Here is a 27,405-nt window from a genome sequence, read left to right as displayed (position 1 = left end):
ACATTGTATGACCTTGTCTTAGCTTTTTTATTGGGGAAAGGGTCTGACAGGGAAGACAAAATTAAAGCATATGAAATGGAGAGGAAATAAAATACTTATTTATGTTGTACTGAAAACTGTTTGTCACATAGAGATAGGGTGAACTGGAGAAACAAAGACCTCATTTGGGTTGAGGCTGATTATAGCCTGCAAGCATAGGTATATAAGATAGAAATGAAGGGCATGTTATGAAAGAAGAATATTACAAGAACAATTCTAAGAGGAATTTAAAAAAAGATAATGTGGTAGAAACCATAAGGAGATTCAAGTGAATAAGGAACCTTGTTTTTACTCTTCAAAGTAAAATATGATTATAAAATCTCTCCATTGCTGCTCCCTTTAACCTCAAGTTTAGCAGAAAGAAGATACATTCTGATTCTGCTGTTTCTTCCTGAACGGTTTTCCCATGGGTGTAGGAGGACACATATGTAGATTCCAGAATTCACTGGTATTACTAATGATATAACTGTTTCTGGAATGACAGGGACTGTGTTATTAAAGATTTATTCTTTTTCTTACTACCTATTGCTATAGAAATAATTTTTTTAAAAGTGGTATATTCCTAGAATTGTCTAAAAGGCAAACAAATAGTGGACCTTTACAATTTTTATATTTCTTTTGACATTTCATGTTCTCTGTCATTTGAAAACTTACCTTAAAATGGATATTACTCCAAAATATAATTGTCATATTTGTTACAGTAGAGCATAAACAATTAAAAACCATCTATTTAGAAGAAGGGAAAATAAGTTGATTTTCACATTTTTAGAATAGATGAGGGAATGATAATTATGTATTCATACAATTCACAAACCATATGCTTTTCGTATGTTAACAGAGTTGTGCAATATATGTGATTTGTACCTCACAAATCAATTGAAGAATATTTTAATGACCTCACAAAGAAACCTTATATACCCAATATCATTCACTTCTGTATCCTTCCCCAGGTTCTGGCTCTGGGCAACTACTTTGATTTACTTCTCTGAATTTGTCTATTCTGGGCGTTTTATATGAATAAGATAAGTTTATGTGGTCTTTTGTAACTGGTTCATTTCAGCATTTTAGCATGTTTTTGAGGTTCATCCATGTTATAACATTATTACTTACTTCTTTATCCTTCAATAGTGTCCCATTGTACAGGTAGACCATGCTTTGTTCATTTGTTTATTAGTTGATAAATATATGGATTCTTTCTACTTTTTGGAATATTATGATTAATGCTGTGAGCTCTGGTGTACAAGTTTTTGTGTGGATATGTTTTTATTTCTCTTAGGTGTATATCTAGAAGTGTAACTTCTGTGTCAGATAGTGTTTAATTTTTTGAAGGAATACAAGCTGTTTCAGAGTGGCTGCATGTTGTTAACATTTCACTTACCAGTGTATGAGGTCTCCAGTTTCTCCATATCCTTGTCAATACTTGGCATGTTTTTTAAAAATTATTATTATTATAGCCCCTTGTGGGTGAAGTAGTATCTCATTATGGTTTTGATTTGCATTTCTCTGATAGCTAGCGATATTGAACATCTTTTTATATACTTATTGGCCATTTGTGTATCTTCTTTAGAGAAATTTCTGTTCAACTCCTTTCTTTTCTTTTGAATACCGAGGATTGAACTCAGGGATACTTAAGCTCTAAGCCACATCCCCAGTCCTTTTTTTTGTATTTTACTTAGAGGCAGGGTTTCTAAACTCAAGATCCTCCTGCCTTCGCCTCCCTAGCTTCTGAGATTATAGGTGTGCAATACCACACCTGACTCCTTTCTCCATTTTTAACTTAGATTACTTGTCATTTTATTATTGAGTGTATTACTGCCTGTTGTTTTTGTAATTACAGCTTTATTGGAGAGTCATTTGCATTTTGTCCATAGCTGCTTTTGTGCTGTAAATGGAACTAGAGAATATCATGCCGAGTGAAATAAGCCAGTCCCAAAAAACTTAAGGTCAAATGTTTTCTTGATAAGTGGATGCTGATCCATAGTGGGGGGTGGGTAGGGAAGAATGAAGGAACTTTGGTTTACGCAGAGGGTAGTGAGGGGAGGGTTGGGGCGGTGGAGATGGGAAGGACTGTAGAATGAGACAGGCATTATTACCCTATATTATATGTATGAAAAAAAATTGAAAGAAAAAAAAAACAAAACATGATTTGGCCTGTTAGGAAAAAGTTAACCAATCCCAGGACTTGACAGTTTTGGGCCATTAAAACCTTTTAAGAAGAGTTGGAAATGTTTCTTTGTAGTACAATGCTTGCTTAGCATGAATAAAACCCAGTGTTTGATCCCTAGCACCATAAAAATAAATGAATACATAAAAACACTTAAGAACTACCATTAAATTTATAGGAAATATATTGGATTGAAAATCATAGAAAGTAGTATATGCTCTATACAGTCATATAAAATTTGTAAATGCATATATAAAAGAAATTAAAAAGAACTGTACTAACATATTAACAGTGCTGTTTGGATTGTGAGTTTATGGTTGAGTACTGCTAAGGAATACTAAAGAAGGAATTACATTTTATAACATTTATTACTTTTTAGCCAGAGATAGATAAAAACATTGGCAGTACAGATAGTTTAAGATGACTTTAACGAATTCATTGCCTCTTTCCCTTTTCTTTGTGTTCTTGTGAACATAATTTTTTTTTTCAATTATTCTTAAGATGTTTTGTGTAGGCAGCTACTCTCCGTTTTGGGGAAAGTAATCTTTTTTTTTTTTTGATCAGCAAGAATTATTTTAATTTTCTATTAAACATTCTTCCAAAAGCATTATATTTACTCCATATCTAAGATATAAGAAATAACATAAGAATTAGAAAAACCAGGAAGATAATTAACCAAACATGAAAAAGGAAAATTATGATAAAAAGCTGAGAGCTTTATAAACTTAAAAATATGAGATAATAATTTGAAAACTGCATCTAAAATTAAACTTTTTTCAATTATTTTTAGCAACAGTATTTAATGACTCTAATACCCTGATTTTTCAAGAAAGAAACCCATTTACAAATATTTTTACTTTAAAAATAGGCCTATGTTCAGCTATAAATCCCTCTCCCCCTCCGCAAGCTCTGATTATATCACTTTATTTGGGAAGAAAAAAAACATTTCTGATGGCATGAAATGCAAAAGTTTACAAGTTTTGTTTTGTTTTTAAATCCCAGTACAGAATTTTAATTATTAGTAAGAAACTGATACAGGTCATTAAGTGCACAACACTAATTACTGGTCAGCTACCGTTATTCTGTTTCTTCCCTAGTTCTCCCAAGAAAAACTTACACTGAATCTTTAGCAGAATAATCCTTAAATATACTTTTAAGCAAAATGAGAGCTTTTGTTTATATAGTTTTTAGATTTTACTGTTCCTAATTTTATTCTGAGACTAATTTACCCCAAATCATAATTACCATATTAACTTTGTCATGCACAGTTGTATGCAATTCCAAACAGCAGTAGGACCCCATCAGGCTCTGTTTACCAAGCGCTTAAGAAAAACACAATTGGTCACACCATTTAACAAATCTGTCTCATGCTATTTGCCAATGTATAGTTTCAGTCTAAGTTCTGACAATGAAATATGTGGATATATATCTATATATCTCATCTTGATTTTCCAAAGTTGCCAAAGGGAATTCTTCACAGCTTAGCTTTGCCTGGTTGAAGCTGAAGATTTTGTAATTTCATCGCCAGGCCCATATTGCCAGTAATTTTCAGTTTGCCTTGAAAGAAGGCCGACTGAGGATTCATTTTACCACTCATTAAAGCCAGTAAGTCTGAGTCGGCCATGGTGATTGTGCAGTCAGCCTTCTTGTCTGAGTTGGGAAGCACCGATCCTTTGCCATTCTTCACATCTACCACCCAGGTGGCTTCTTTACCACCAGGACCATCCTTCACCTTGAAGGCAAAAATACCACCAATTTTCTTCACAAACTGTTCTCCATCCTCTTCAAGCTTCTCAATCTCCTTAAAGACGAGATCTGCCTTAAATCCATCACCCGCAGCACTGGTGGGAGCAGCCTCGATCTGATGTGTTCTAAGAGAACTGGCGGCTTCCGGAAAACCCATCTTGTAGAGTGTCTGGGGAAAGTAATCTTGAAACTAATGCTTAAGATCTTGCTTTGTGTATGATAGCATAGTGAATATTCAAAAATCTTTATGGAATTCCCATTTGTGATTTCCATATTAATTTTTTGACAGAATTTTATATACATCTTGGTTAGATCTGAATGTTTCATTTGTTAGGCAAACTTTACTAAAATTCTTGTTTATTAAAATGATTAACATCATGAGTTTAACATTTTAGTACTTAAACATTATACCATAGAGGAATGCATCCTTAGCCCAAGATTACTTTATTGTCTGTTCCAGTAGCTTGGTTAAGACTTACAGCTCTTGTTCTTTATACTCAATCCTCAAAATGGTGACTGTGCATCATGTGCGTGCCCCTATAATTTGTTCTTGATGTTCTGACATCCACGTCACCAGAACACCTGAATCTTTGACTTCCTCAAAGTGTTGAACACAGGATATAGAACTGGACTTAAGCAGTGCGATAGTTCACAAATATCATTTCCTTTAATATGGTTGCTTACATCTACATGCCTAAGTCTTTTTCTGTTTCCATTCATTTATTTATGACTTTTATGAATAGGAGGTTTTGTTCCTTTGTTTGGATACAGTAGATAGAACACTAATTTGAAAGGTGGAGACCCTGATTTAACAAAACCTTTGTGTCACTATGTAACCTGGAATATGTAGTTTTTCTTGTGGCTCCGTAATTATAGGAACTTGTGGTATTATTTGATTGAAATTCCTTTCCATTTTAAAATACTAAGATTCTCTGCTCAGGTTTGTCTTAATCTTGATTTGTTCGTTTTCAGTCATATCTCCTGAAACACTCTCTAACACACTTCGCTTCAGTCCATATTTTGAATTATCATATAGTGTGTTTTTTTCTAAAGTTGTGTGGGATAGTTAATTTGAGTTAAATTTGGGGGTAGCTGATTAGAGTACTCCTTTGATCAATTGTTTTACTGGTAGGAGTATGTTAGCTTTTTGTCACTGTGACCAAAATACTGGACAAGAAAAACTTAGGAAGAAAAGTTTATTTTGTATTCATGGTTTCAGAGGTTCAGTCCACGGTCATCCAACTCCATTGTTCTGGGTCCAGGTGGAAGGGCATGGCAGAAGAAAGCTGCTCAATTCATCGCAGCCAGGAAGCAGAAAGTGAGTGAGGTGCCAGTGACAAAATATAAATCCCAAAAGCATGCCCCTAGTGACCTACTTCTCCATTCACACCCTTCCTGCTTATAGTTACCACCTAATACAGTAGTCCTTTCAGGTTGTTAATCCATCACATGAATTAATCCACTGGTTAGATTATAGCTCTTATAATCTAATCACTTCACCTTAATGAACGTTCCTTCATTGTCTCACATGTAAGCTTTCTGTGGCCATATCTTTTCCAAACCATAACAAGTAGCCTTGGAGTTGGATAATAAAGTTTATTTAAACCTTTTTATTTATTTGTATTGGTCAGAAAGAATGCCTGACTTCAAATATAAAAGACATTTTCTAGACTGATCTTTTCTTGATAATTAAAAGTCTTCTATCATTTAAACTTAAAAAAATTATTAACCAAACTACTGTTATTTTTAATAGAATAGTGAAAATACAATAAATCTGTGCTACTATTAAGTCTACTATCTTAAACTTTCTTATTGACTTTAATCATTAGTATGAATTTTCTGGAAATGAAAAAGGGAGAGTTGCTCTATTAATTCTTCCACTTTAGCACTGGGAGTAGTACAGCCTTGTGAAGGGGTGTAGACATTTTTCTAGCCAGGAAGTAATGAGATTTGTCTCCTTATGTGATTGCTAATATAGCTCTTTATATTAGAGAAGAATTCCTGATATATTTTTGAGGGGAAAAAAGTGAATTTTACTTGGGAGAGAAATTAGGAAGTAAAAGTAAATTTAATAGAAGTTCATGGATATTTGTGAAAAAAATCAAATTATTTTAATCAGTACTGATAATGAAATCCTTACAGTAGATGATAAGAGTGGGGAAATGTGCTCTTGATAGATGTGTAGTAGCTTGTGTTTATGAATGAATTGAAGCAGAAAGGGAAAATTGATTTAGCAGATGTAGAATCAAGCTTACAATTATATGCCATTAAATATTTTAGCCCAAATTCAGTTTCAGACTGAGCTCTTGACACTATATAAAAGTAGTCTTTTTTTAAGGACTTTTGAAGGATGGGACAAGTGTTTATGTATTTTAGTGTGTATATTCTTTCAAATAGGGAATTATGAAGGAGAGAGTCTGATTTAGTGGCTCAAAAATTCAGTGGCTTCAAGAAGAAAGAATTTATTTCTTTCACAGATGGCCACTTACTTGTTTCTCTGAACAAAAATTGTCTGTGGGTCAGTTGTTCAAAAAATTCTCTAAAGGAATAAAACTTTTTCTTAATCTCCCTAAAGATGCTTGTTAAAAATCTCTCCAGAATAACTAGGAATTGTATTATATTAATTTTTAAAGTTTTTGTTTTTGTTTTTGTATGTGTGGGTAGAATATAAAGTCCTTATACAGAAGATGAATATATATTGTTAATTTTATGTGATTGGTTGTTTTGATGTATTGATTGATATACCTTTGACCCATCCCTGTATGTGTATCTGTTTCTTTCTTGATGTCTTTCAATTCCAAAATACTAAGATTCTCCAAATGTGTCTGTGTGTATACTTGTTATGCAATATGCAGTATAGTATGCTGTTCTTACTATTTTTAAATAAGGCCTTAGTAGTCATTTCTGTGACAAAGTAATGTGGCTTCAGGAACGTAGCATTTCTTATAGGATTGTTTCTATGAGAAAAACAGCTTTGATTTTTATATTTTGACATAAGGCACCTTTTCCAGGAAAGTATTCTGCCATGAATGTGAAGATTGCGTTTACTGCCAAACGGTCACCCTCTTCTCTGGTCAGGCAAGTCTACAAGATGACTCTTGCATATGTATACCATGCTCATTCCCTTCTTTTGCTCATTCCTGTATCTGTTCTTCTCCCATGTAAATGCTACTCATTCATCAAGATTTAAATGTAGCCTCTTTAATGAAGCATCCTTAAATTAAGACACATCACTTAATCTCCACTCATTTCTGTGTGTGGTTCTCTTCAGCAAAATTTTAAGCAATTTTTTGAAATAGTACCAATTCTGTACTATTGTAGTGGAAGGTCTATTAACTGATGTTTCAGTATTCTCTAGTCTCCTTGTATTATGTACTGACTGAAACCCTATCGTTAAGGCTAGGTAGAGTGACTTCTTACTATTTGTATCCACTTCTGTTCCCACTTTTGTGTTTTAAGGTTATCAAAAGCTGGTTTGTGTCATGCCTGGGCCCTACTTCCAGAAAAGTATAGTACAATTAGTCTGCGTTATGATTATGTTTATTGGTGATGTAGAGGAGAAAGATAGTCAAGCATGTTAAAAGTTGTATTTGTTTCTAAACTTGTACATCCCACCTGTGCTTTTTATAATAATCATATAGTTTCGTTCCTAACTTAGCTTAAAGAAAGATGAATATCACAGGGTAGTTCCTATTCAAACTAAATTACTTCCTTTGGAATTACTCAAAGCTAGTTGAAGATTATAGTTGAATTAAGTATGGGAAAGACAGCTATGAAACCTTGAGAGAAAATCTTACAAAGATCCCACATTCAGATTTGTTCATAAGTGCCTATAGTTGTCATGCCAGCTTATTGCAGCATGGAAGCAGTTTGTGGTTTATTTAAGACATGGTGTGTTAACACTGATTAACAGAACCTTAATCAAAGAAAAGTTCTTAGTCCTCATTGAAAGATTTATGTATGTTAGAATGAAATGTATTCAAGACTCTTGATCAAATATTTAAATTCACCTACTAACCAATTACCTGTTTCCTATCATTCTGTGTGCTTGTGTGTGTGCTTATTGTGTTATTTAATATGATTATAGAAAGTCTGAGTGTCCTTAGAAGAAAAAATCCTGAGAAGTGATGTGTCTTGCAGAATTTCATCGCTAATGACTTGGTGGGTCTTTTACTCAAATGAAGGACACCTGTTGTAGCGCAGTGCAATTTCTGGAAATATTTATTTGATTTTGGTGGTATATTACTAGTGAGAAGTTGTACACTTCTTAGAATAACTGGGACAAGTAAGCAATTTGTATAATACCAATCTCAACCCACATATTTGTGACATTCCTTGCCTTTTATACATTAAGTAACTTTGGGGCAAAAAGAGCTTCTCAGCTCATGTGCTATTTAGAACTTAAGGAGTAAGGATGCAACTATTCTGTATACCTCATGTGGTCCTCTCCAGGCTCCTGTTAATAGTGCTTTGGCCCTGTAAGGCGATTCAGTAAATCAGTATGAATCAAGTGCCTCCAGTGTTCAAATTACTTAGCACTTGGGGATATAACTATGAATAAAATGGTCATAGTTGAGGAAAGCAAGGTCTTCTTTTTAATATTCTTCATTCTAACAGTGAAAGTATTTAATTGCAGGTTGTAAGTGCTATAAAAAGTGGAAAGTTTGATGTTATTTGAATGTATAACCAAAGAATCAGGACTATTCTGAGGTAATAGTGGAGAGGATGGGTGTCAGTGAAGGCTGCCATATGTAAGTGACATTTCAGATGATCTCTGAAATATGTTGGATTTTTCAAGTGAATGTTGAGGGGAGATCAGAGAGATGAGAAATATGTGGAGAGTGGGTAAGGTTGAGCAACCTTGGCAGAGAGAATAATTTGTCTAGAGGCACTTAAGTAAGAAGGGGCACATTTGAGTTTGAGAAGTGAAGGAAAAACAAAAAAACAAAACATGTGGGTCTGTAGCTGGAAAGGGAGGATGTGGGTGAAATAGATGATGAAGAGAAAATGAGCCAGGATGCAGGCATTCATGATCTGAGAGAATGTATTGATGCTTAGCCCTGAGAATGTATTGAAAAGTTTTACAATACAAATTTGGTTGCTCTGTAGAAAATGGGATGGAAGGGAGATGAGTGGATCTGGGAGACCAAGAGGTAGGATAGTGGCAAGAAGTAGGATGATGATGTTAGAGATGAGAGTGTGCAAAATTTATGTTCAGAGAAAAGTATAGTTTCTGGTTTTGCTTTGCTTTTGTTCTTCAGTTAAAATTTCACAGCTTGTTTGATTTCCAGTTAGTGTTTTTAATTCTTGCAATAATTTGGCAAGATATATAAACTTCGGGGTCTTACTGTAAATTTTATGTCTTTTAGGGCAGGTTAATTATATCTTTAATTTTTTTGATCACATAAGAAATAAAATCCTTATTTTTAAGTGTAAGAAATGACAGCTTATAAATAATAATAAAAGGAAAGTATCAATAATAAGGTTCATTGTGAGTAACCCATGTGTTTTTACTAGAATAGGTGTCATTTGGTGGAATATTTTTTTAAAAGTGGAAAAAAGTTTATGGGCATAATTTAAGAATAATTGCTATTAAAAACTCCAATAGAAAGTGATGTAGAAAATGCAATAGAATGAAATGTAGCTATTACATAATTAAATGATCTTTTAGTCATAGTTACATACATTTCTTGCACATTTATCGTACATCATAATTTAGTACTTCACCGTCATCAAAGTATTTTCTAATCTTGACACATTATCAGAAATCTTTAGCATATATTCTTTTTATGAATGGAAAAACTATGCTATTGTTCTTACTAATATAAAAAAGTTCTTTTGAGTTTTCACGTAGTCATAGGAAGAAAGTCAAAGGAATGCAAAATAGTGATGTTGAGTAGAGATATGGAATATTGTTTTTTTCATTTTCCCACCCTCGTCATATTTCTGTATTAAAACAGAAATGAATACATAAAAATTAAAATAGTTTTTATAACTTTGTATTTTTTGATGATTTTGCTCATTTTAAATGTCATTATGTCCTCTATATGAATAAAGATGGGTTTACCTAGAACCTTCAAAAATTGGTATATTTTATTTTGGAAAAAATTTCAGTAAATTAAATAAATAACATTGCACCATGAAGTAGAACTGATATAACTTGGAACATTATATATTATTTTCTTCTAAATTTTTTAGAATGAGCCTTTTATGAGTTAAATGAGCTCCTGGTCTATGCTCAATAAATTCTATTTTTATACAATTTTGAAGTATTGATGACTGAGTAAATATTTATGTAAAGATTTTTTAAAGGTACTCACAGATTGTGATTTCTTTTTTTAACAAGGGGGAAAAAGACTCTAAGAACTGCTAGTTTAAGTTTTTTAGATTTTATTTTGAGGCCGAATATTATTACCAAGTTTATTTATATGCTTATATGTGTGACTCTTCAAATAATGTTAATCTTTCTTCAAAGGTAAGACTAAAAGGCATAGCTTTTAGTATTAATTTGGTGTTCATGTGCTTAAGAGTTTACTCTTTCTCTTCATGTAAGCAGTAAATCATAATTGTGACTTAGAAAAAAGTATAAGAATGTTAATAACAATGTTTTTAATTGAAAATAACCCTCTGTTATTTCTTCAGTGCCATTATCACTCTAAAACTTCCTCTCAAAAAGTGACAGTAATCGAGTTAACTTCTTCATTAGTACTTAATTATACTTGTGTTGGTAATTGTGATAATGTATTATTGTGTACTTTTCTGGTTTATCCATTGCCCAATATCTCCATGAATATGTCTCTTGTATTTTATCTACCTGAAATGTTCCTGAAATGGTGAAGTAATTTTACTACTATTTTAATAAAAAACAACATTAAAAAAAGATGCTTATTTTAAAATATTCTATCCAAAGAGAGATGTAATTGTATTATGTTATCTTTTAAGAAAATCTCTCACTGGTGTGCTGAATTAGCAGTGTTTCTTGAGTTCTATTGCTTTTGAGATGGAGTACTAGATAACTTCATAAAATGAGTGATAACCTATTTCATAAATAATCTAAAGGCTTTTATGTAATACATCATTCTTTAAGTATCTCATTTTTCTGTGACCAGCTATTTCTAGTGGTTATGTTTTTAAGTGCTGGTTTATGCAAATAGAAATAAGTCAGACTCAGACTAAAAGCATTTGGATCAAGAGTTTGGATTGTATAACTATACGAAAGAATATGGAGAATTCAGATAGGTTCAAAAGATACCAAGAAATGTTTCTAACACTTTTAAAAGCAAACAAAAATATTCTGAATCCCTTATGTATTCTTGTGTCTGGGTTAAGAAATTGTGTGATACACTTGTCAAACTCATTTTAGATTTAACTAAAAAAAATTTTCTTTTCATGTTTTTACAAAGTAGATAGTATTTTTAAGCTTTGGCACATAAAATAGTTCAAGTAATATTGTTAGAAGACTTAAGAAGTAGATTTGATATACTATGGGTCTTGTAAAATGGAAACCAAGACGAAAAATGGTAAAACAAAATCTCATTTTAAATTTGAAGTCTGTGATAATCATGTGTGTGTCAGTCATTAAAATAAACGTTTTTTTTTTTTTTTGGTAAAGCATTTATATATTGCTTTTATATAATGTGTTTTCTATAAGGTCAAAAGAAATAGACTGGCAACCTTATTTTACTACACGCATTGTAGATGATTTTGGCACGCACCTACGAGTATTCAGAAAGGCTCAACAGAGAATAACAGAGAAAGATGATCAAATAAAAGGTAATGTTTTTGTTCCATTTAAAAATTAGGATTTAAAAAATCTGTTTTCCTTTTCACCTTGTATATTTTTAATTGTTCCCTTCTTCCAGGTACAGCAGAAGATCTTATAGATACCTTCTTTGAAGTTGAAGTTGAAATGGAGAAGGAAGTTTGCCGTGACCTAGTGTGCACTTCTCCCAAAGATGAAGAAGGTTTTCCTTTTAATATAATTCTTTAGAGAACAGTAACTGTTTAAAGACAAATTATCAGAACAAATTTAAGGGTGAAATTATTCTTACATAAGTAGAATAGTGAAGACACTGTTCATTTTAACTCTTACAAATAGTTTCCAAATTCTTTTTTCATTTTTAGAGGCTATGTTTAAAAATTCATGTGTCTTTAAATATAGCAGCACAAATATTTAAAATTAAATGTTTTATTTTATAAACCATAATAGATTCTTTTTACCTCGGATTTATTATTCTACTTCAAGATCATACCTATTATCCTAAAATATTTTCTAAGGAAATACTTATAATTGTAAACAAAATCATTATGTATGAATGAAATCATTATGAATGATTTCAGATGAAATTTATAATTTCAAAAGGACATGTCTTTTCTCTGTGGCAGATTAGTCCAGAGTAATTGTAGGGTTTTTTTGAGTTTTATGATTAAATATTTGCTAATTAGCACATTTAAAAATTAACAATATTAGCCATTGAATTTCATTCCCAGGAAGTGTCAGCATAGGAACAACCATAGAAAAAACATTTGTAGTTTTTTTCCTAATAAATAATAATTATTTTCTTATATTTGAAAACGTGCTAATCTTTTTTCCCTTTGCCTTTCCTTTTCTTCTTCCCCTTTTACATCTATTATGTAATTTAGCTTTTACTTGCAAGTTCATTACAATAATATGAAATAATAGCTAAATCTAGGAAGTAGGTAAATAATGTACAATACTTTATGTAATTGAGCTCACTTAAATCGGTAGCATAGAAGAATATACTCTTCCTGTGCTATCACCTGCTGAGATAGTGGAGGTTTTTTTCTTGAAAGAGTTACAGGTATATCTTTAAATGCACAAATAACAAAGTTTCAAAGATAAGCAATGTGTAGTAAAAGTGAAGAATACAGGGTATATCTAAAACTCTTTTGGAGAAAAATTTAATAATTGAAGTTTCTCATGTGATTCAATAAACTGTCTAAAACTGAGCAGAATTAAAGAAATTTTAGTTTCACTACTGAATAGTATTTGAAGAACAGTGAAGTAAATTTTAATGAATGCTGATGTGTACTAATTATTAAAATAGTAAGTCAGTATAGCTAGGGAATTGCATATTTTTACCTTTTTTGTGTCTTTTATTAAGAGCAGTTGGAGATTTTAGGTTTTCTAATGTTATTATAGCTACCTTTTCTATTTTAGGATTCCTAAGAGATTTGTGTGAGGTCTTATTATATTTATTGCTACCTCCTGGAGATTTCCAGAACAAGATCATGCGATACTTTGTCAGGGTAAGCGTAAACTCATACCAAATAATGAATGTAAAGAAACTTAGAACAGTAGTTCTCAAAATTTTTGGTCTCAGGACCCAGTTGAGCTCTTAAAAAATTATTGAAGACCCAGAAAAGGTTTTGACTTAGATTCCCTGCAAGGGTCTTAGGAACCTTTTCCCAGTTCTCCAGAAGTCCCTGACCAATGCTTTGTTAACTTCCTAACTTAGGTGCTTGGATTTTTGGTTATAACAAAGGTACATTCTTAAAAAATTTTCAATATTGTATAGCTTTACCTAAGATAGACTACATAATAATAATATTTCTGGACAGAAACTTCCAATAAAACTGAACAGCTAAGATTTTAATTTTCATTAAAGGTGAGGACAGTAGGAATTCCATTCCCTTAGTGAAAATCTTTGGAGTAAAACTCTATGTGCAAACATAAAGAAATAACATTTGGCTTTGGCTTTTGATTATGATTAAGTGCTACCTATTTAGGTCCTTATCCTAGTTGAATGGGTAAAATTGAAGTTTTGAGTTTTCCTGAAAATCATAATCTTGTTAGTCTTTCCTCCTGTGAATCTGATACCAATTCCTAAAGCATGTTTTTATGCCTGTATGTTATTGCAATCCCAATTTCCTAACATCCTGTAGCTTGAATTCAGTGTACTCATCAGGTATTTTAATGACATTTTATGTGAAATGAGTAGAAAGTGCTAAGTTTTGATGGAAGAGTGTGATAGATTAACTACATGGTTAAGGCTAATTTTGGGGAGTAGTCACATCAAAGTTGATAAATACTTGGCATGTCTATTATTAGATTCACATTTACCACATATCTGAACTTATCTTCTACTTAACTTTTATTAAATGTTAAAGTTCTCCAGTCCTAGGCCCTCTTTTTGCTCATTCATTTTTTGGCTTTAGACACCATCCACCTGCTAATAAGTTCTAAATTTATATCTTTAGTCTAGACTTCCCTTTTGAACTCCAGGGTACTCTGACATGCTGCCCACCTAAAATGTCCTCTGGAATAACTCAGGCTTTTGAAGCTTACATTTCCAAAATGGAAATCTCATACTTGTCTCTATATCCTTTTTGCCATTTACATCCAGTAAGTACTTTTCTACATCCAGTAAATACTATTACCATTGAGCAAATTTTCTAAATCCTGAGTCTTTCTTAGAGGCTTATAAGGCCTTGTGTGATAACATTTGTTTACTCTCTAGCCTCCATGCAATGCAATTTCAGAGAAAACAAATGCTAGACAGTGAAGTATGGTAAAAATGGAACTATTTGAATAGGAGAAGAAAGACTTTGGTATAGAACTGGACTCAATTCTGAATAAAACAAGTAGGGATTTGTATCCCAGCAGCAGAGTGGGGACGAATGGATAAGAGACTTAGAGTAGTAGGGTAGGAGACTGTGTTTAATGGGACTTTTAATAGGATTCTTGCTAATGGTAGGTCAGGATGATGAAATATCAAGAGCAGGGATGAAGAATTTGAGCAGCTATTGAGGGTGGGAGAGTTCTGGCTAAATGTATTTGACAGGATTCTTGCTAAAATTGTGTGATACAATAATGAATCAACATGGAAGGCCGAAGGTTGAGACCTAATTTAGAAATGGGAACAGAGGAGCCTTGTAAAATTTGGTCAAGGATAATGTCTTCATCAGTAGTCATTGCACTCCAGTCGCATTGACTTTCTTCCCCAAAAGGCTACTTTCTTTTCTAGTTATCATAGAGCTGTCTCATATGCTTTTTGTCTCTGCTCAGATTGATTATTGTTAGTCTGTTGGCTAAGTAGTATTCATTTTTGATATCTTATTTAATGTCACTTCCTCAGAGATCCCTCCCTGACCACCCAATCTTAAGTTCCCTTGTAATTCCTTTCTACTATTGACTGTACCCAGTTGTTTTCCTTCATATAGGATTTACCATATTTTAAAGTAATAATTCATTTGTTATGTTTACTTAATTTATATTTTTTTCTCAAATCAATTATAAATTCCTTGAGGACAGGGACCTTATCTGTATATATCATCATTGTATACATAGTGGTTAACACAGTACAATGGTACATAACAGGCATTAAATCATAGAAATCACTTATAATGCAACAGGAAACCCAGTTGCCCTCTTGATAGCTGTGGTGCACATTGCTACTGCAGAGCCTTGAAAAATAAACTGACTCCTAAGGACTATGAATGAAGATCTGGCTTGTTACATGAGGTTATTGTTTAAAATAAGAAGGATTGTAATGAGAAAATGTATTTTGCTAAGGATTCCTCCTTTAGGCCATTTTTTCATTTCTTTATGCTTAAATCTAATTAAGGATATTTAAGGCCCTGCATTCAGTAAATCACTTTTCCTTTTCAGATGATAGTCCTTAACAGTTTTCTTTTGTCAGTAATTTTGTCAATAGTCATTATACTCCACGTTTTCCCAAAAGACATTTTTGTTTAGATTAAATAACAGACAAAAGTTCTTTCTTTTAAATGGGTCTTTTGTATAGACTGTACAACACAGTATTTGACTGAAGTAATTGCTCTTTAATTGCCTCTACATTCTTTCTGTTACTGCACTTTTTTCATTTAAAGATTCATGGCTTCAGTGATTTTTCAGGCCCCCATATTGACAGCTAGTGCTATCTTCTAGAATTTGGGGGTCTTAAAGTATGATTTACATGGAAATGGCGGTTTACTTTGGAATATTTAGAGCTTTCACTAGGATCTATAGAGGAATTGTTGCATCATATGATTAGCCCCTGAACAGCCAGACCATTTTATGAGGCAAATTCAGAGACCAAAATAGTTTTCTAAGACAGATTAACTAATTTCTTTATCTACTAAATACAAAACTTACTCAAAATTCTTTCCAATGTGTTTTTTTTTCTCATTTTAAAAAGAAATTTTGGAAAAGCATTTTTTATGTATACATTTTCTTCTTACAAAGTACATTTTAAATTTGAGCACTTTTAGCCAGAGATAAGATTAGAAGGAAGAAATTAAGTAAATAAACATGATATTTAAGAAGTTAGGAATTAAAACTAACCTTGAAAAAAACAATTCCTTGAAATTTGGCACTGTAAAGTACTCAGTGCATTTCTAAAAATAACTGGCCTATCAGAAATATTACTTCATTATGTGGTAATAGTTATCAGAGACTTACACAGTTTACAAAAGTAGATTTACGTAAAATATTTCTTTAAGGAAAAATAAACACCACCTTCTGTGAACATATGCTAAAAAACGGACCAGACACATTAGTGATTTGGTAAAAATAAATTGGTTTTTTACTTTGGAAAGTTAAATACTTGTTAAACTTGTTGTTATTTAGCCCCTCCAATTCTCAAGAAATTATATTTCATAAATTTAGCTATTGCAGGCATTAGGGGATGATGGTTAATACCAGGTGAAAACATTGTATTTATAGAATTAGTTCTAAATTATTAATTTTTTATTTCTACTTATTTATCAAATGCCTATAATGACCTTGAAAGACTGGAGAGGTGGTAAATTTATTTTCAAAGATAAGTTAGCAGCTTAACTAACCAATTCTATTCATATACAGAGGATTTCTAGATAGTGGTAATCTATTAGAGAAATATAAGGTATACAATAACATAGAAAATATTAAGTGATGCATCCTATAAATACTGGGTGGGTGTGTATTTTAAGTATGTAAGTGAAAAAGTATTCAACTGAAATGATCAGGGATTATTTTATAGGATAATTGGTAAGGCTTTAAAGGAAAGGCAGAATTTAAATAAGTTAGAACATAAATTATTATAGTTGCTTGGTTTTCTCCCTTGAAGTAAACATGATTCTAAAATTACTGTATATCTTTTCATTCTGTTTTATACTTTTAATATAGATGTATGAATCCACAAAGACTTTTTTCCTCATGTTTTGCCTTTTAAAAATTGATAAAAATACTAATGTACCAGATGTATCTTTTTGTTTTTGTTCATTCATCTCCAGTTGTCATTGTGGAGATGTGTCCAAATTGATAGGCAGCTTTGGCTCATTTATTTTAACTGAGGTTGTGGGCAATCACAATTTTAAAACATTTCATTATTATGTTTTTACTTTCATATGATTCATGCGTAGGTTATATAACAACATTGTCAGGAAATTCACATTTTTGAGAAATATACATTAAATTTGTCTTTAAAAATTATTTTTAAGGAAATCCTTGCACGAGGAATTCTTCTTCCATTAATAAATCAACTCAGTGATCCTGATTATATTAATCAGTATGTCATATGGATGGTAAGTACCTCTTAAAATTGCTACTCTGTTTTCGAAACAGTTTTTTAAATGTAAAACTACTGTTTGGATATGAGGGTAATTAAGCAATAATTTATTGAAGGGATTAAAAATGTTTCTAAAGTAATTCCTATATTTATGTTATTTTGTTGTTGTTGTTAAATGTGTTGGTCATTTTCTTTTTAAGAAGTTTATTGATTATTTTCCTTACTATTATGGTGCTGCTACTACTTATTTAAAAATAGGATCTTTCATTGCCTGTGTATACAAACCATGAGTATTTTTAACAACTACTACAGATAGAGAATCCCTTATCCAAAATACTTGGGACCAAGAAATGTTTCAGATTTTAGAATATTTTTGTATTCATAATGAAATATCTTGGGAATGGGACCCAAACATGATATTCATTTATGTTTCATATACACCTTATACACGGTTTAGAGGTCATTTTATGCAGTATTCTTAGCATTTTGTGTTGTGACTGTGAACTGTCATATGAGGTTATATTTGAAATTTTCTGCTTGTGGCATCATGTCAGTACTCAAAACGTGAATTTTAAATTTTTGGGTTAGGAATACTAAACCTGTGTTTGTTTTTAAATACAACTCAGCATCTGAACTACTTAAATATTGTGTACTTCACATTTTATATCATATAATAGAAAGTATGAATGAGAACACTAGAATGAAAACCAGAAGATCTGTATTTTAGGTCTGTTTTCCTTAGTTACTTCATGTGCCTCAAATGGATAACTCAGACTTCTGCTCTGTCAAGCATACCAAATAGGAATTATTCAGTTTATGAGATCTATTTTTTTTTCTTTTTTGATTATATTTGCTTTTCCTCAGTATGTGGTCAAGGAAGAGTTGTAAATGGGCTAGCTGCTGGGAATACTTTGGTATATACTCTTAGATCTGTGATTCATTTTCTTAAACCCAGGATTTCTTCTCTGCATTAATCTACTTTTAACCCCATCTACTTTTCTTAGGAAAGAGTCACTAATTGTTTCTTGGTTTCCTTAGACATTTTCAAACTTGCCATTGCTTTATTATTGTTGTTGCCACCACATTTGTCTCTCCCACCAGACTATGCATAAAAAAACTACCATATTTTGTACCTAGCATTTTTTTCCTGGAGGTGATAAAAGTTGATCTTTCTTTTTAATTGTCAACTATTTAGTATTAAGTTCTACCAAAAGCTTTAAAAGTATGCATTTCTACATAGTTAAAATTTTTAAACGATGTATTTCCTTTGGTATTCTACATAAGAGTTTACACAAAAGTGAAAACAAATCTGCAGGAATCTTTATTCTGAGCCATTTATAGTAATATTGTATGTAGTCATAAAATTTTGGAAGTAACTGAAATATCCCAAACAAGAGATTAGTTTAATAAATTATATCATATTGATATAATCAAATACTGTGCAGCCATTAAAATGATAGAATTGTATCTTTATGAACATGAAAAGATACTGATGATATCTTTTATGTGAAACAGTTAACTAAAGTTGGATTCTTTCTCCTTTTTTTTTCTTTTTTCAGTACTGGGGATTGAATTTAGGGGCACTCCACCACTGAGCCACATCCCCAGTCCTATTTTGTGTTTTCTTTAGAGACAGGGTCTCACTGTATTGCTTAGTGCCTCCCTTTTGTTGAGACTGGCTTTGAACTTGTGATCCTCCTGTGTCAGCCTCCCAAGCCACTGAAGATGATCTTTTTTGCTAAGCATGTATTAACTCTGTGGTTGATTATGTGGAAAAAACATTTTGCAGAGGCCTCAGGACATACTCCAAAAATATTTCAAATCACTGCAATTTTAACTTTTTCTCCCATGATTTGCCTATTGTATGATACTTTGGCTTTTGTGTCAGTTAATAAAGGGAACACGATCACTATTGTACTTTTCAGTAGATTATCAGAAAATATATTTAAAGAGAAGAATTTACCAAAAAGGGATCTTTAGCCTCCTTTGTTGTCTTATTTACACTCTTTTGACGTTTATGTGAAAAACTTCTTATCATAGGTATTATAAATATAAATGTTAACTCAGCTCTTACTTCTTCAACTGCATTTTCATATTAGTGTGATGTACTTGATTAGTTCATTCTTTTTTTAATTTATTTGTATACGGATACAATACCTTTATTTTTATGTGGTGCTACGGATCAAATCCACTGCCTCCCACACATGAAGCAAGTGTTCTACCACTGCACTACAACCCCAGCCCTGGATTTGAAAGGAAAATCTTACAACTATATTAGCATTATCTTATATGTAGAAAGTACTAGTGTCATAGAAAATGGTTGGGTGTAATTTTTAAAGTAATTTTTAAAATAATACAGCCACATTTGCATTATTTTCATCTAAATATATATGTTTTATAGAGACAAACAAGTTAGGTCTTGTTTCTGACTGGAGGAGAGCAGACCTAACTGGCTAATGTTGATATCTAACTAAAGAAGATAAATGAAAGATACTTATTTCTTAAATGCATTCTCTAAAGTCAGATCTTTAATGTTCTTTTACTTTATTTTTCAAATGTTCTTTTTCCTTTGTCTTCTTTTATTAATGAATCAAACTTTATATAAAGTAAAATGTTTGGGTCTTAATTTTATAATTTAGTGAATTTTGATAAATAGATACACTCATGTAGGTATCATGAATCATAAGACAGATTTTCCATCCTCCCAAAAAGTTCTCTTGCTGACTTCTAGCAAGTCCATCCCCTTATTCCCTCAAGCACAACCCCTAATTCTCTATCACCATAAATTAGTTTTGCCTGTTCATGAACTTTATATCAATGGAATATTGCAGTCTCTACTCCTTTGTATCTGACTTCTTATACTTAACACACTGGTGAGAGTTTCCATATGTTCATTCTTTTTTAGTGTTCAGAGTATTACATTTTATGAATATACTATAAATTTTTACCTAGTCTTTTACTGATATATCTTTGAGATTTCCTTATTTGTGCCTGTTGTAAAAACAGAAGCAATCAAAACAAAAATAAGCACAGTATCTTAAGTATTTTTGTATAATCTTTCCATTAATACATGTTTTCATTTCCTTTTGAGTAAGTCATTAGGAATGGAGTTACTGGGACATAGGATTTATGTTTAACTATATAAGCAGTTGCTAATGGGATTGATATCAGCAGGATGGTAGAAGAAGAAACCCTAGATTTTATTCCTCCACAGAAATACCAACTTAACAAAAATATATGGTCCACAGAACCTTAATGAGAACTACAGAAACCAGTTGGGAAGTCTATATACCCCAGGTGAGCTTGAAGCCAAGAATAGCTGCACTGAAACAAGTAAGTAAAGCTGTTTCATTTCAGCTATGTCAGCTCATCCCCTAGTGTGGCACTATTAGTGATCAGAAAGAAAAACCCAGCTTTCTGCTTCTCCACTGGGAGGGAAAGGAAAGAATGGAACATATGACCAATATTTCTGGCTTTTCAGGGGCTTCCCAAAGAATGTGTTTCTCTCCTGACTTGGACTGCTGTTGGGGAGCCAGCATATTTTGGATACCTAGGGCCACAGAGAACAGAAAATAGCTTAACAGCTTGTGATAGGGCCAGAGGACTTGCAGTATAGCAGACAGTGGCAGAAATCACTGTGATTGAATTTAAGCACCTGGCTCCTGAGATTTCTGTGAGAAGGAAAGAGAAGAGGACACCATGTATCTCAGTACTATGGGTTTTTAGGGTGAGTCCTGAGGTGCTGATTTCTTTCTCATTTTAATTGGAACACTGTTGAAACTAGCATATCTTGGATGCCTAGGGCTACCAAGAACACAGGAGAACTTATCACATTGATGTAGCATGAGAGAATTTTTACTGCAGCATACAAGACACTAGAAGGAGCAAAGACTATAAACTCTTGCAAAAGAAACTGTGAAATTAAGTAGGAAATTCCACATAGAATTCCAGAAGTGTAAGAGATTCCCAGAATCTGTAGCTGGACTGATTAATGAAGGTCTTCCTCTGTGTGAAGGTAATCTGTAAAATCTAGAAGAGGTATCTGTTTTTTCAAATGTAAAAATCACAACAAAAATTAAGGAACCCACAAAGAAACAGGGAAACATGGATGTAATAAAATAGCCAAATAAATATCCAGGACTGGACCCTAAAGAAACAAGAGATCTATGGATCACACCTAACAAAGGTTAAAAATAATCACCTTAAAGAAACTCAGTGTGCTGTGAGAGAGCACAGATAGACAAATAACAAATTGAAAAGCAATGTATAAATAAAAATAAGAATATCAACAAAGAAAAATAATAATAAAAAAATAGTACCCCATTTGTGTACAATGAATCAAACTGCAGTCTGTGAAAAATTTTTAAAAATAATAAATAATTTTAAAAAAAGAAAATAACTAGGCCCAATAGAAATTCATTCATTTAGGGAATATTTGTTGGGGACCTATTGTTTTACCAGGCACCATTTAGAGAAATACAAATTAAAAACAACCTATTAGAATGTAAAACCAATGAGAATAATAAAGTTTGACCAGCAATGCTGAGGAAAAATAGCTATACATTGCTGTTTGCTTTGTAAATTGGTTCAATCTTTTTTCTGGAAAATAATTTGCTTATATATTAAAAGAGTTATAGAAGCGTTAAAAAAAAAAGTAGAGCTGAAAAAATACAATAATTGAATCAGATTCACTAGATCAAAAGCAAACTTGATTAAGCAGAATGAATTAGTGAACTTGAAGACAAGTTATTTGAAATTATTGAATCAGCAAAAAACAACAATGGAAAAGAATGAAGAAAAGTGAAGAAAACTTAAAGGACTTATAGGACACTGAAATAAGTCAGTTATGTGTTTTGGGATTTTCAGAATAAGCTAGAGGAGAATTAACACATTATTTGAAGGAAAAATTGGCAAAAAATAATCCTAAATTTGAGGAAGAAAGTGGACTTCCAAATTCAAATTTAGGTTGAATCTAAAGAGATTCACTCACACAGAGAAGCCTTAAATAAAATTGAATTGTGAGAAGGTCAAAGACAGGATCTTTAAAGTAGCAAGACAAAGGGACTCGTATCAGAGAGTACCCATATCAGATTTTTTTTTTATCAGAAACATTACAGACCAGAAAATACTGATAGAATTTAAGAAAGAAAAAAAAAAATGGTGCCAGAGAATACTGTAACTGTCCTTCATTTTTGAAGGACAGGTAAACAAAAACTAAGGGAGTCACTATAGACTTGCCTTACAAGAATTACTGAAAGGAGTCCATCAAATTGAAACGAAAGAATGCAAGAGAACAGCAAGAAAGCATATAAAAATACAAAGCTCTTTTGTAAAAGCAAATATGTAGAAATACTTTATTATGTTGTGATGATAGAGCATACATTGTTTTAATCCAGTTATAGAATTAAAAAACAAAAGCATAACATGTAACTACAACCCTCAAACTTTATCAGTGGACATGAAATCTGAAAAGATCTAATTTGTGAAGTCAGTAACACAGTGGAGGGGCATATGAAGTTAGTAAAAGTTCTGCATGTGATTGAAATTATTATCAATTTAAAATAGATTGTTTTAATTTTAAGATGCTTTATGTAAGACCCATGATATCACCAAGAAAATACCTATAGAATATGCATACAGGAGGGTAATAAATCAATGCGTTGCACCAAAAGGAAGGCATCAAGAGAGGAAAAGAGGGACAAAACAACAACATACAATATAGAAGTAGAGAAAACAACAAAATAGTAAGTCCTTTCCTTACTAGTAATTACTCTAAGTAGAAGTGGATTAAGCTCCCCAATAAAAGACACAGAATGACTGAATGGAAAAAAGATCTAACAGTGTTCTCTGTACAAAGGACTCACTTTAGATATAATATTATACACAGGCTGAAAGCAAAAAAATGAAATATTTCATAGAAATAAACAAGAGTGGAAGTGGCCATGCTTATATCGCACAAATTACATTTTAACTTAAAAACTGACCAAGAACATGATGTAATATAAACAGTTCAATTTACCATGAAGATATAACAGTTATAAATATCTATATTTATAACCTAACAACAGAGCACCCAAATATACAAAGCCAACATTGACAGAATTGAAGAGAGTATAAACTTTAGCCTAGTAATAATAGGACCCTTTCATCCCTGCTTCATATAAGATACACATCAATCAGATAGAAGACCAATAAGATAACAGGGTATGAATAACTCTCTAAACCAGTTGGATCTAGCAGACATAAAGAGTGCTCCATCCAATAACAGTAGCACAAATGTACTTCTCATGTGTACATGTAACATTGTACAAGATAGAGTATGTTAACAAAACAGTTTACCAAATTTACTTTTTTTTGGCGGTGCTGGGGATTGAACCCAGGGCCTTGTGCTTGCAAGGCAAGCACTCTACCAACTGAGCTACATCCCCAGCCCCAGTTTACCAAATTTAAAAATACTAAAATCAAATCTTTTTAGCTATGGTGTAATGAAACGAAGTCACCAGAAAATGGAAAACTGAAAAATTCACAAATATATGGAAATATGACTGCACACTGTTAAAAAAGCAATGGGTCAAAGAGCAGAACAGAGGTTAGTAAGTAATTTGATATGAAAGAGAATACAACCTTGAAGTTACAGGAAGAACAAGTTCAGTTTGTCCTCCCATACTTTTATAACACAGAATGCTCATGAACCAAGCAATCATTTCTTCAGAGGTCACCAGCTGGGTATCTGATAATTCAATTCAATTCTGACACTATCTACCTGGAAGTAGCCTCAGTTCCCACAGGTTGATGAGTGCTCACTCCAACAGCTCTCTATCCCCTTGAAATGCCAGTCCCAAGTGGGTTTTGGAACTTCTGGCTACCTCGTATACATTGGGGTTTCTACGATCACCTTTCTGGGCCAATGAGTTTGCTAGAGCAGCTTGTAGAATTTAAGGAAATACTTATATTTACCCACCTATTACAAAGGATATTACAATGATAATGTGAAAATTTAGATGGAAGAGATACACAGAGTAAGGTATAGGAGAAAAGATGCAGAGCTTCTTTCCATGCTCTGTCTGGTCATGCCACCCTCCAGGAACCTATAAATGTTCAAGTATTTGGAGTTCAAACCTTTTGGATTTTTATGAAAGCATGTTTGATTAAATTATTAATCATTGATTTATCAGCTCAATCTTCAGACCCTCTTCCCTCTCTGGAACCAGAGGGGTGAAACTGAAATTTCATCTTGAGCTGTTGTGTAGGAGATAAGACACTACTGCCACTCCTGAGATTCCAAGGAATATGTTAGTTGCATGTTAGGGAACTGGAACAAAGATCAAATATATATTTCAAAATCTTATAGTTTACAAGAACTCATGGGATTCAGCCAAAGAAGTTCCAAAATGAGGGAAGACTTGTACGCTGAAAACCAAAAAATAGTGTTGAAAGAAATCAAAGATGACACAAATAAGTGAAAAGTAATCCCATGTTCATGTTTTGGAAGATGTAATGTTGTGAAGATATCAGTACTACCCAAAGCAGTCTGTAGATTCAGAGTAATTACTATCAAAATTCCAATATTTTTTGCAGAAATAAGAAAACTATCCAAAAATCTTTATGGAATCTCAAACCTGAATAGCCAAAACAATCATGAGAAAAAAATACCAGGAGACCTCATCGTTCCTCATTTCAAAACTTACTAAAAAGCTACAGTAATTGAAATAAGTGTGTTATTAGCATAAAGACCGACATGTAGACCCAGTGGAACACAATACAGAACCCAGAAATAAATGTTCCTTTATATGATCAAGTAATCTTTCATGTGGTGTCAAGACTACCCAGTGGGAAAGAATAAGCTCTTCAAAAAATGGCGTTGGGAAAAATTGAGTCCTTTGGTCAACAGTTTCATTTTAGTACTTTTAAAAATTTTTAATTGAAAAAATGTGTAATTCTTGTATCCATCATTTCTAATGAGAAGTCAACTTCCGAATCATTGATCCCCTGTATGTATCTTTTCTCATAGTTTGTAATTTTACAGTCTCTATTTCTTTGACTTTTTGTTTAGAATGGTCAATATCCTAAAAGTGTACTACCTTTTCCCATTTTCCCTGTTTTGCTTAGTTAAAATTTTATCTACATTTGTAGTGATTAGTCATTAATGAGGTGATACTATAGCCCTGGTTAAATTTAACATATGGTTATAGGGGGAGAAATCTACACTGACTTCATTTAAAATTCATGAGCACTGGGCTGGGGTGGTGGCTCAGTGGTAGAGCACTTGCCCGGCATGTGTGAGGCCCTGGGTTTGAACCTCAGCACCACATATAAATCAAAAAATAAAGATCCTTCAACAATAACAAAAAAAAAAAATTCATGAGCACTAATTTGAAGTTTTCCCTTGTCTTGCAGTCATAATTTCCTGTTTTCTGTCTCACTTTCCTGAAGAGCTCTGTATACATCCTCTACTTTAATGTAACACCTTTCCACATCCTCAGTCTTTATTAGCTCATTACCTTGCTTATTAGTACTTAGTTGAAAAATTGAGGTAATCAAGAGAACTTTAAGTTACATTTTCTCCTATGATTGTTGATGACATATGCAAGCATCCTAGATAAGGCAACTCCTTTTTTGGGGAGATGGGGGTTACTGGGGATTGAACTCAGGGTGCTTTACCGCTTAGGTACATCCCCATCCCTTTTTAATGTTTTATTTTGAGACAGGGTCTTGCTGAGTTGCTTAGGGCTTTGCTAAGTTGTTGAAGCTGGCTTTGAACTTGGAATCCTCCTGTCTCAGCCTCTGGAGTTGCTAGGATTACAGACACGTGCCACTGTGCCTGGCTACTCCATTCTGTACTGTACCCGACATCTTATGGACAGTTCCAGTTTTATTGCTTTGTCAGTTTCTCACTCTTCTCCATCATCAAATTTTCACTCTTCGTTGGCTGTCTTCATTTTCTCTTCTTTCTTTCTTTTATTCCCTCCCCACCAGCATTTTGGGGATTAAACCCAAGGGCACTTAACCACTGAGCCACATTCCCAGTCCTTTTTATGTTTTGTTTTGAAACAGGATCTCCCTAAATTGCTTAGGGTATTGCTAAGTTGTTGAAACCAGCTTTGAACTTGGACCTCCTGCCTTAACCTCCTGAGTTGCTGGAATTATAGGCATGGGCTACTGTGCCCTACTCTCTTTCTTTCTTGAACCCTGCCAATAAAATTCTCTAGGTTGAGGAGAATGATATCCATTGTTAAACTTAATGGTCAACTCTTAGATTCCCCCTTTTTTTTACTTTATTCTCTTGACATTCAACATACTCATTTTCCTTATTATCCCCTTATGTCCCTAGTTTTAAACTCTATTTCCACAAAATTGACACAGGTGCATTAAAATAGCTTAGAAATCATATCTGGAGTGTGTGTGCGCGCGCGCACACACACACACACACACACACACATAAACTAATACAATAATTATATTATTATTGCATAATTATATAGTATATTTAAGTTTTTATAGGTATTCTAAATCTGGGATGATGGAACAAAACAGGTTCAGAATACTTTTTTTCTTCCCCATATTACTGAGGATTGAACCCAGGAGTGCTTTTACCACCAAGCCCTTTTTATTTTTATTTTTGAGACAGGGTCTCACTGAGTTGACCAGCCTGGTGTGGTGCGATCCTCCCGCCTTGGTCTCCTGAATTGGTGGGACTGCAGGCATGCACCACCATGCCCAGCTAAAACATTGCTTTACTTGACTTGTTAAGACATAATATGTTCTTGGTGTTTGGCCTTCCTCAGTCTTTTCTGCTGTGTAGGTTTGCTAAGTAGGTCTCTGTTCTTGGAACTCCTCTCTTTTTAATCCTCATATATTCTCTTGATGATTCTCATTCACTTGTATGATTTTAAATGTCATCTAAAGTAAGTGACTTGGAAATGCATGTTTCCAGTTCTCCTTGAA

At 32.8% G+C, this 27,405-nt stretch overlaps 2 protein-coding genes and 1 non-coding gene across 6 annotated transcripts in view; 1 reads left to right on the top strand and 2 right to left on the bottom strand.

The window, feature by feature from the left end:
- The window catches only part of Snx13 (sorting nexin 13), a 157,689-nt gene that overhangs the window by 74,021 nt on the left and 56,263 nt on the right, over nt 1–27,405 (top strand). For 2 of the 4 annotated variants that reach the window (XM_047560792.1, XM_047560791.1), the window contains exons 6-9: nt 11,601–11,722; nt 11,812–11,913; nt 13,131–13,219; nt 17,393–17,476. In XM_047560792.1, coding sequence (XP_047416748.1) covers nt 11,601–11,722; nt 11,812–11,913; nt 13,131–13,219; nt 17,393–17,476 — 397 coding nt within the window. Of the gene's footprint in view, nt 1–6,960; nt 7,028–11,600; nt 11,723–11,811; nt 11,914–13,130; nt 13,220–17,392; nt 17,477–27,405 lie in introns of those variants that run through there. The other 2 variants (XM_047560795.1, XM_047560794.1) reach the window with 2 other exon arrangements.
- Nucleotides 2,928–4,112, bottom strand: LOC124990618 (sterol carrier protein 2-like). Its single transcript, XM_047560796.1, has one exon. It carries the CDS (start codon nt 4,104–4,106, stop codon nt 3,678–3,680), a length of 429 nt encoding a protein of 142 aa, XP_047416752.1. The 5' UTR covers nt 4,107–4,112; the 3' UTR covers nt 2,928–3,677.
- Trnaa-ugc (transfer RNA alanine (anticodon UGC)) lies at nt 23,816–23,888 on the bottom strand. Its single transcript has one exon. It is a non-coding gene; the product is annotated as a tRNA-Ala (tRNA).

This window comes from Sciurus carolinensis, chromosome 8 (assembly GCF_902686445.1).
Source record: "Sciurus carolinensis chromosome 8, mSciCar1.2, whole genome shotgun sequence".
In the NCBI taxonomy this organism is placed as follows: Eukaryota; Metazoa; Chordata; class Mammalia; order Rodentia; family Sciuridae; genus Sciurus; species Sciurus carolinensis.
This window is presented reverse-complemented; position numbering and strand designations above follow the sequence as displayed.